Source organism: Gossypium arboreum, chromosome 4 (genome assembly GCF_025698485.1).
Source record: "Gossypium arboreum isolate Shixiya-1 chromosome 4, ASM2569848v2, whole genome shotgun sequence".
Lineage (NCBI taxonomy): Eukaryota > Viridiplantae > Streptophyta > Magnoliopsida > Malvales > Malvaceae > Gossypium > Gossypium arboreum.
In genome coordinates, this window is record NC_069073.1 from 78,046,677 (window position 1) to 78,057,589 (window position 10,913).

Here is a 10,913-nt window from a genome sequence, read left to right on the forward strand (position 1 = left end):
GCTTTGGTTATAACTTCTAGTATTAGGATCTCAAGTTTTTTTTTAAACAAAAGAAACAACATTTTTAAAAATAAACACAAAAACACAATTGTTTTAAAAAACTTTTGCTATAAAATGATATCTTGACATTCAAAGAGTCTTTAAAGTAATACCTTTTGATTGGGACAAAATTTTAAAATGAACGACACTTTTTTGTAATCATCATTAAGATCACACAACGAAGATAAATATAGAAAGGGTTTTTCAACGATATCAATTTGCGAAAAACACTTCAATGTGACATCACCAGATTCGGCCATAATGTCCAAGCCAGGTTTGGGGTGTTACATTTAGTGGTATAAAAGCCAGGTTACAAAACTCGACTATAGATTTCGGTTTCTTCTAAAACTTGGAATTTTCAAAAAGAACTGTTCCAAATGATTTGAAAGTATTTTGGAATGTTTTACTCAATGTGTGGTACACCGAGTCTCTGGTGCCGATTCTGTAAGTCTTCTGAAACTGTTGTATGTTTAAATTGAAATATTAAGACTACTGTAGGTACTAGATTGCAATGAAATACTCTATTTAGGGTAAACAAAAAACTTTAATAAGGCTGTGATCTGCGAAAACAAACTCTGAATTACTAATACTGTTTTCCATAAAATATTTATTAATAAACACTGGAACTGTAAAACTGATGCATAAAATTGTTAATACAAATAAAACGGAATTTGATAATGAGCACTAGAGGTACTCGTGGAAGGGGTACAAGAGGCCGCGGCGGAAGCCGTAGAGGTGCTCGAGCTGGGTCTTCGTCATCTGGCTACATGCCTAATGTTGAGGTTAGAGAGACACTGACTTCACTTGCAATTGAGGCTGGGCCTCATGATTGTGCAGCTGGGAATGGCGTACTATCCCAAGCTATGTTACGGATTTTTGAAGGGGTCGCTGGGCCCAATACTGGTGTTGTGGGCCATGGGTCGATTATGGAACGACTCTGGTCAAATGGAGATGAGATTTTTAGTGGTATTGCTAGAGTTACCCCTAATGTGGCTGAATATTGGATTGAAGCCACAGAGAGGATCATGGACGATCTCGACTACAGCCTTAAGCAAAAACTAAAGGGTGCAGTGTCACTGCTGCGAGATGAGGCCTACCAGTGGTGGCTTACGGTTAAAGAGGGCACTCATCCTGATCGATTGACCTTGGAATTTTTCAAGACTACGCTCCAAAGTAAATATGTGGGTGCTAGCTATATGGACGCTCGGAGGAGAGAGTTTCTGAATTTGACTCAGGGGGATAGATCAGTGACTAAATATGAGGCTAAATTTTTGCGGTTAAGCCGCTATGCGCGAGGGATGGTAGCAACTGAGGACGAGCGGTGTGTTCGTTTCAAGGATGGCCTCAGGGATAGTCTTCGGGTTTTAATAGCTCCACAGAGGGAGCGAGATTTTTTTGTTTTGGTTGATAAGGCGAAGATCACCGAGGAGATAAAGTGTGCTAAGCGTCAAAACCGTGAGAAGGAGAGAGGTAGGAACAACAGGGATTCAGAGACCTCAAATTCCTTTCTGAGGGCTAAAAAAAAGGCCAGAGTTGATGGACCAATCAGAGTTGGGGTCTCTGTTGCTACTACTGGAATGTAGCCCTTTGCTGATTGTGGGAGACGCCATCAGGGCAAGTGCTGGAAAAGGTTTGGGGCATGTTTGAGATGCGGATCATTGGAGCATCATATCAGAGATTGTCCATGGAGGCCCGATCAAATGCAAGCTACTGATATGGCAACTGTACAGCTTTTGGGAGGTGTTCAGCAGCCACCGAGAGGCCGTGGTCAGGCCAGAGGTGGAAATGGTATAGGCCGTGGTTAGAGGGCATCGGGCTGAGGTGTTGGTCATACTGAGGCGAAGCAGCCAGCTCAATTTTATGCTACACGTCATCGAGAGGATGGAGATACCCCAGACGTTATCACGGGTATGTTTTTTTATTTATAATGTACCTTATACTGCATGATAGATATAGGATATACTCTTTGCTATATAGCTTGTAATTTGTCTGAGGCTTTGGGTATGATGGTTGAGAGTACTATGAGTGAGGTGACTCTGTTGAGTCTATTGGGGCAGTCAGTGAAGGTAGATAAACTGTTCAGAGATGTGCCTTTGGAAGTTCAAGGGGTTATCTTTTTGGCGGATTTGATGGAACTTCTTTTTAGAGAATTTCACTTAATTCTGGGAATGAACTGTTTGGTTAAGCATCGAGTGAGCTTGGATTGTGCTACGAAATAGATGGTACTGAGAAGTGCGAAGGATGTTGAGGTAGTTGTAATTGGGAAGCGTTGGAACTACTTGTCAAATGTGATTTCTGAATTAAGGGCCAAAAAATTGGTTCGTAAGGGTTGTGAGGCATACCTAGCCTACATTTGTGTTCTACAGTCTGTGAAGGATATCAGAACAGTTAAAGACTTTTCAGATTTTTTCCTAATGAGCTACCTTGATTACCTCCAAACCATGAAGTTGAGTTTGGGATTGAGCTCCTACCTGGTACAGCACCGGTGTCCATCACCCCTTATAGAATGGCACCGAAGGAGCTTGTGGAGCTTAAGGCTCATATTCAAGAGTTATTGGATCGTGGGTTAATCCGACCTAGTGTGTTTCCATGGGGAGCACCGATATTGTTTGTGAAAGAGAAGGATGGATCCATGCGTATGTGCATTGATTACCTACAGTTGAATAAATTGACAATTAAGAATAAGTATCCCCTACCGAGGATTGATGATCTGTTTGACTAGTTTCATGGAGCTTTAGTTTTCTCAAAGATTGAACTCCAATCGGGGTACCATCAACTGACGGTTAAAGAGACTGATGTTTATAAGATAGCATTTAGGAATCCTTATGGTCATTTTGAGTTCCTAGTGATGCCGTTTGGATTGACGAATGCACCAGCAGCTTTTATGGATCTGATGAACCGAGCATTCTAGCCCTATCTGGGTCAGTTCGTAGTGGTTTTTATTGATGACATTCTGGTGTATTCGAGAACTGAGGATGAACATGATGCACATCTCCGAGTGGTTCTGCAGATTCTGAGGGAGAAACAACTGTATGCCAAGTTCAGGAAGTGTGAGTTCTGGTTACGAGAGGTAACATTTCTGGGCCATGTGGTATCTATTGAAGGGGTTAAGGTTGATCCTCGATTCACATCTCGGTTCTGGAAGAAGCTGTATGAAGCTCTGGGTATAAGGTTGGACTTCAGTACTGCATTCCATCCTTAGACAAATGGTCAGTCAGAGAGGGTGATTCAGATACTGAAGGACATGTTGAGGAGTTGTGTGATTGATTTTCGTGGCAGTTGGGAGGATTACTTGCCACTAGCAGAGTTTGCTTATAACAATAGCTATTAGTCTAGCATACAGATGGCATCTTACGAGGCATTATATGGTCGTAGGTGTTTTTTCATGTTGGACTAAGTTGGGCGAGCAGCATGTTCTGGGCCCTAAATTGGTTTTCGATACCGAGGATAAAGTTAGACTAGTACAGGATAGACTGAAGGCAGCATCAGACAGACAGAAGTCGTATACGAATTTGAAGTGTAAGGAATTGAGTATTCTGTGGGGGACTGTGATAGCCTTAAAACGACCCTAGTCGGAATGTGGTTTCGAGACCACAAAACCGAGGCATAAAAATAATTTAATATTTATTTTGATGCCTATAATATGTGTTAACTCATGTGTGACATTTTTGATGTTTTGATTTAGAGTTATAAATGTGAATTTCACTAGAAAGGACCTAGTAGAAAACTTTGAAAGTATGATGGGGAAATGTGTGATGACTAGTTGATCATGCATGCAAAAATGAGGGGTTTGCATGTCAACTTCCCCTTTAATTTGCTAATGGCCGGCCATGACAAAGAATTATGGGCAAAACATGTTATACACATGTTTTGTTGGTGCATCATGGGTGGAAAAATAAATTAATGAGAATGGGTAATAAAGAAATGAAAAAAAAAAGTGTGAATAGTTGTTTCCCTCCCCATTGCCGTGAATGTAAGAAGGAAAACAAAAAAAAAATGTCCATCTTTCTCTCATCTTCTTGGCTGAATGAAGAGGAAGAAATAAGGGGAACTTACCAAAAGAAATTCGGCATTCTTCTTTAGCTAGTAAGAGGTAAGTTTTGAATTGTTGATTTAGTTTTATGATAGGTTAAGTTAGTAATTGGAGGCACTCTTAGTAATGTTAAGAAAGTTGGAGCTTTTATGGTGGTTTGGGCATCATGCCGTGAATCTAAGTGCTAACATTGGAGGTCACTTGCATGTTGTTTGGGTTAGAAGGGGGATGATAGTATGGAATGAAGATTTTTGAATAAGTAAGGTTAAATTTAATTTGGTATAATCGGCCATATAGGTGTATATGTTTGTGAAAATATATATTTTTTTTTGTTAACTCTTTACAATCGATTGAAGGAGTAATATTGGCTTATAAGGTTGAGTTGATTCATGATGTTGTATATTAGGATTAAAAATACTTGAGACTAGGTTAACTTAATAGTGATAATACATTCGACCTTGAAGCATTAATCGAATAATGGTTGAGGTTTTGATATTTTGAACAAGGATAGTTGTGAAATGGGGTGAAAACCATTAAATTATACACATAAGTATCCAGCAAGAAAATTAAACTACTAAATGTATTTATTTTAGATCAAGACATCAAAGAGGGAGAATCAAACAAAGGCAAAGCAAAGATAATCGAGTATTCGATTGGGAATCATTTCATCCAATATAAGGTAAGTCATTAAGCATATATTTTGTATTAATTTAAATGGTCATAACGTCTATGTAATGATGCTGAATGGAATGATAAATATATATATATATACATGTATGCATGGGGTGATGAAAGTATTGAATGAAAAGAAAAGAGGTGAGATGTATTGAGTTATTGGTTTCGGCACTAAGTGTGCGGGTGTAAACATTTATGATCATGAATTGGCACTAAGTGTGCGGGTTCAAATTGTATAGCACTAAGTGTGCGAGTTTGATTATATAGCACTAAGTGTGCGAGTTCGACTATTAAGCACTAAGTGTGCGGGCTTATTATACATTCTCTAATAAATATACATGCTCTAAGTGTGCGGCCTTATCGAGTCAATCATGGACAGCGGTACGAGTAAACACCTTGAGCTCATGAGGAATAGACATTTTATTTATATTTGGGATTGAGCTTGGTAAGTCTTGAACCTATGTGGTGATTATACTTGAAGATAAATGCATCCAATGTCATATGGTGTAATGTATGAAATATCAAAGTAGGGCTTGGTATGAGATTAAACCGAAATGCCTAAGGAATTATAGCACATTTTGGGTGTGGATGGAGGATTTTAATCCCACATTATTTATTTTCTCTTATGATATATTATTACTGAACGACAATGTAATGCTTATGACTTACTGAGTTATATACTCACTCGGTGTTTGCTTGTCACCTACTTTAGGTTTCTTGGACTCGTCTTTTTGCGTGCTCGGGATTGTCATCGAAGTCATCACACCGGCTAGCAACTTTTGGTATCTTCTTTTTAGTCGGTCTAAGAGAACATTTCGGCATGTATAGGCTAATTTGTTTTGTTGAAATTTGGTATGTAAACTTTTAGCCATGCGAGAATGGCATAAATGTTCGGTTGGATTTGGTTCTATAATGTTAGGTCGCAAGTCTTGGTAATTCGATTTTTATGCCATATGTTATGGTTGATTATTTTGGTGTTAAAATTCATGATATGGCAATAGTGTAGTAGGGAGATATTTGACAATGATTAGCCTTTGGTATGGCTAGTCATGATCATAATTTGTGATATGTATGATGAATTACTAGTTAGATCAAGGGAAATCACGAAATAGGCATAGTTGCTTTAGTAATGAATCTTGGCAGCAGCAGTGACGTGAGATTGAAAAATCACTAAAAATAGTGGAAATGGAATTAAATAATGAATAAATTAGGTAATCGAAGCTCGATGAGTCTATTTTCATATAGAAGAAACAAAGCGACCATGTGAGCCGTATGTTAAGAGATATTTAAGTTTTCGTGAGACAGGGCCAGAACGGTTACTGGAGTCCCGGTCCTGACTTTGGAAATTCATCGTGAATGGACCAGAGATAATTAGAAGCCATGTCATACATGTACAGATTCCTTTTCGAGTCTAGTTTCTGTAGAAACAAACGGCATCAGTATTGAAGCCCTGTACAGGGAGATATCCAAGTCGTAATGCGCAAAGTTCAGTATAGTCGATCCCTGTAACATGGGGAACTTTAACTAATAAACTATACTGATTGGCCCGACCAAAAATTCTAGAAAAAAATTTGTTGATGCATATATGAGTCTAGTTTCGGGAAAAATTTACAGAAATAGATTTCGAGTTTTAGAACTCAAGATACAATTTTTAATGCGACTCGTATGCAGATTGGCAGCTTGTCTGGGAAAGTTCTAATGAGTGGTTTGAAGTCTGTTAACACCTCGTGTTCAACTCCGGCGACGGTCTCAGGTTCAGGGTGTTACAATTTAAATTGATATCAGAGCTATGGTTTAGTCGATTCTAAGACTACCATAGCACGTATGAGTCTAGCTATACATGCCTTAATGTTAATGTTTAAATGTGTGATGACTTCTGACGGTTAAAACTTTTGCTTTGATTAGTAAATGGATCCCGGTGTAGAGAGAACCTTGGCGGATGACGTTGAAAGTGTAGCGGCTGCTCCTGCACAAGGGACGCCACCTGTTGAACCTCAGTCATATGCGAATAATCAAGGTGAGGGGGCTAAACAAGCCTTCTTTACCATGATGAATGAGTGGGTCGCGCAATATGCCCGAACCAATCCTGCTGTCCAACACTTCCCGAATTTGAATAATCCACCCCAAGAGCCCGTAATGCCATCAGTTACTGATCCTGTGAGGCTGAGTAAGCCACCTATAGACTTGATTAGGAAGCGCGGGGCTAAGGAGTTCAATGCCATAGTTACTGATGATGCCGAAAGGGCCGAGTTCTGGCTTGATAACACCATTCGGGTGTTTGATGAACTTCATGCACACCGATGAATGTCTAAAGTGTGCTATATCCTTGTTGCGAGACTCACTTACTATTGGTGGAGGACTTTGATTTCCATAGTCCCAAACGAATGAGTTACTTGGGATTTCTTTCAAATGAATTTGAAAGAAATATATTAGTCAACAGTTCATCGATCAAAAGCGTAAGGAATTCTTGGAACTCAAGCAAGGCCGTATGACAAGATCTCGAATCTGAACATGAGTTAAGTAAGACTTAGTCGGTATGCTCGGGAGTGTGTGGCTGATGTGGTTGCTATGTGCAAGAGATTTGAAGAAGGATTGAATGAAGATTTAAAGCTACTAGTGGGTATTTTGGAGATAAAAGAATTCGTAACACTAGTTGAGCGAGCACGCAAGGCGGAAGAACTTGGAAAGGAGAAGAAGAAGGCTAAATTTGAAGCTAGAGACTATCATAAAAGATCGATGGGTAAAGCTCGTTCTCGGTACGTAAAGAAGTTCAAGGAGGACACTAATAAATCGAAGACGATCAAGGAATTTCCATTAGAAACACGACCATCGACGGACTCGAGCTACTTGGTAGCTAGTGTGGGCAATAATCACCAAGAGAAACCTGAATGCCCACAATGTGGAAGGCGACACATAGGTGAATGTTGGGGTAAGTCTACTAACAGGGCTCATTATGAGATGCGGTTCAAGGACCACTTCATTAGAGATTGCCTGAGCTTGATGAGAAGAATAGGATGCAAGGTGCAAGACCTAGTGGAATGATAGCTAGAGGTAGACCACCAAGAATTTTAGGAGGTAGGGGTGGTAGTCGAGAGGGGCCACCGACACTGGTGTTCGATCTGAGACCAGTACTCTGCTAGGGCATATGCCATCCGTGCACGAGAGGAAGCATCCTCCCCGATGTTATCACTTGGTACTTTCACTCTTTTGATACTAATGTAATTGCATTAATCGACCACAGCTCTACTCATTCTTATGTATGTGAGACTTTAGCATCGATAGAAGACTCTACCTATTGAGTCTCTTGAGTTCGTAATCGGGTATCAAATCCTTGGGTCGTTACGTGCTTGTCGACAAAGTGTGCAAGAAATGTCCCTAGTAATCCGAGGGTCACCTTTCGGCGGACTGATGCTTTTGTTTGGTTGATGAATTTGATGTTATTCTTGGTTTGGATTGGTTGACCGTGCATGATGCGGTTGTGAATTGCAAAAGCAAGACTATTGATTTGAGGTGCGCAAATAACGAGATAATCCGAGTTGAGTCTACGGACTTAAAGGGTTGCCGGTATAATATCGCAATGTTGGCCCGAAATATGTAAGAAAGGGTGCGAAGCATACCTTGCGTATGTACTTGATGACAAGGAATTGGAAAAGAAACCCGAATCTGTGCCGGTGGTTTGTGAATACCCGGATGTTTTTCCTGAAGAATTACCGGGTTTACCACCTGTTCGGGAAGTAGAGTTTGGTATTGAGCTTGTACAGGACTACGCCAATTTCGATAGCTCAGATCGTATGGCACCAACCGAGTTGAAGGAGTTGAAAGCTTCGATTGCAAGAGTTGACGGATAGAGGTTTCGCTCGACCAAGTTTCTCACCTTAGGGTGCACCAAGATTGTTTGTGAAAAGAAGGACGGAACCATGAGGTTGTGCATTGACTATCGTCAGCTGAATAAAGTGACGATAAAGAATAAATATCTGTTACCACGTATTTATGATTTGTTTGATCAACTAAAGGGAGCCTTAGTGTTTTCAAAGGTAGATTTGAGGTCGGGTTATTATCAGTTGCAGATTCGAGATTCGGATGTACCCAAACCGCTTTGAGCGAGGTACGGTCACTACGAGTTCTTAGTGATGCCGTTCGGGCTCACTAATGCCCTATGGTATTTATGGATTTGATGAATCGGATCTTGAAAAGATTTGGACCGATTCGTAGTTGTGTTCATTGATGACATCTTGGTCTATTCAAGAGATGAGACCGAACATGCTAAGCACCTGAGGTTAGTGTTGCTGTAACATCCTGATTTTCAGATTTATTCGCGGTTTTCAATATTTTGTAAAGATTTCTAAAATTTTGTATTTGGATGTGAAATTAATATTTTGAGTAACTAAATGGGCTTATGGAAGGCCCATGAGTTGGCCAAAACCCAGTTGAATTTTTGGAATTTTAGACTTAGGAGTTAGGGGTTACGCTAAGTGGCCCTTAAGTAGAGTGGTGGGTAAGTTGCATCACAAAAGAGCCTTGGTAAAGTGGCAAGGGTGACGCCACTAGGCTCCTAGAAAAGTGGCGTGTGGAGCTTTGGGAAGGCAAGGGATCGATTCTGTGTTGGCAAATAGATGCATTTATTTATTATTATTTTTTAAATGCGGGAGGGGTAAGTGTTGGAGTTCGGTGGATTACGCTAAAGGAGAGTTGGATCGGTTTAAATGCTTGGATTAAGGAGGGATAAGGGAGAGATTTAAGGATTTGGATGAGGCTAGAGTTGGTCGAATTATGGGAATTGAAGAGGAAAAATCGGCGGGGGTTATGAGGTTAGTATTTGGCACTTAGGGTATTGAGTGGTGCCGTTTTCTTCCTTTTGCACCCAAGGGTTTTCTTTTCCTCTATTCCTCCCTAGCTGAAACTATCACCTATCTTTTTCTCTTTCTTCATCTTTCTTCTCCAAAGCCGTCCATCAAACACCTTATCATCAGCACCTTTGCGAAATCACAAAAGCCAAATCTGTGGTCATTGCTTTTACCGTTTTCCTCAAAGCCGTGTTCTCCTATGTCTTTTGTTTTATTAATTTACGATTATCTTATCTTAATCCTAGATACCGACAGCAATTCTTCTTCAAGGTCATAGCCTCACATCTTCATCTCCTTCACCACTCAAAAGCCGAAAGTACCACTTTGGTTTAGGGCTTATAGTGAAATTTCTTCAAACCCACGGATTCGGGTTTTACCATTGTTCTAAGGATAAATCTGCACTGATTGCGAGGAAATCAAGTAGGAGTAAGGGGTAAGTACTTATCATCTCGATTTGTTCTTATTTTTCAAAATTAAGAAAAGCCAAGTCCTTAAAATTAGGGAGGTCATCGATTTGGGCATGTGGCTCTAAGGGTTTTAACGGTTGTTTTCTTTTAGTGGTTAGTGCCTTCTTAAGTGTTGGATTGAAAGCGTGAATCATTGGAGCAATCGGATTCGAGCTAGCTATCGATTTTGGCAAAAGGTAAGGTTTCAAAGGCTTTTAGGGACATGGTTCGATCATGGGTGAGTAAGTTTTGGAATTTAGTGATTATAGTTTGTAAATAAGCCTTGTGCTAATCAATTGTAGGATATCGAAGAGATCTCGATGGCGATCGTCATGAAAGCAGTGTGTACCAAACACCCTTATTTAGCTCAATTTGGCAAAAGCGAAATACCAAAATTCGGCATTTTATGGACTTGTAAGCATCTGAATGCTCTCAAGATGTAGAATAATTGTTAGATCTAGCACCGCAAGGTGGTAAGTAAGTTTGTGTGACGTTTTAACGTGCTTGGAAAAAGGGCCTCGATGGGCTAAAATCGGGCCCAATGGGCTTACTGACCCAATATGGGCAAGAGGTGGGCAAAGTAGCTTTGTCGGATAGATGGTAGGATTAAATTGCATAAAATTGTTAAGAATTACTGAATAGCTTATGCAGTACGTAAGTCTGAAATTACCCTAAAGAGCAAAATTATCGAAATACCCCTAGGGTCTAAATTGGCCAAACCGCATGATTGATTAAGACGTATTTTACATGATATACATTTATTAATATTTGTTGCATGGGATTGGGGTATTGATGGAGGAAATCTTGAATGTGGTTTATCTACGTCTTGGAGGCTTTGCCTCAATCGATGATAATTGAGCGCGTTCTTTAAGAATC

The 10,913-nt window shown here is 40.0% G+C and overlaps 1 protein-coding gene across 1 annotated transcript; it reads left to right on the plus strand.

Annotated features, from left to right (window-relative positions):
• The first annotated feature begins 716 nt into the window (after positions 1-716).
• On the plus strand, positions 717-1,622 carry LOC108458806 (uncharacterized). Its single transcript, XM_017758204.1, has 2 exons — positions 717-1,005; positions 1,057-1,622. The coding sequence occupies exons 1-2, from the start codon at positions 717-719 to the stop codon at positions 1,620-1,622; spliced, it is 855 nt and encodes a 284-aa protein (XP_017613693.1).
• The last annotated feature ends 9,291 nt before the right edge of the window (positions 1,623-10,913 follow it).

Coding starts and splice junctions, on each gene's coding strand:
- LOC108458806 (XM_017758204.1), top strand. CDS start 717: ATGAGCACTAGAGGTACTCGTGGAAGGGGTACAAGAGGCCGCGGCGGA. Junction 1,006..1,056: donor TGGAGATGAGATTTTTAGTG/GTATTGCTAGAG, acceptor TTGAAGCCACAG/AGAGGATCATGGACGATCTC.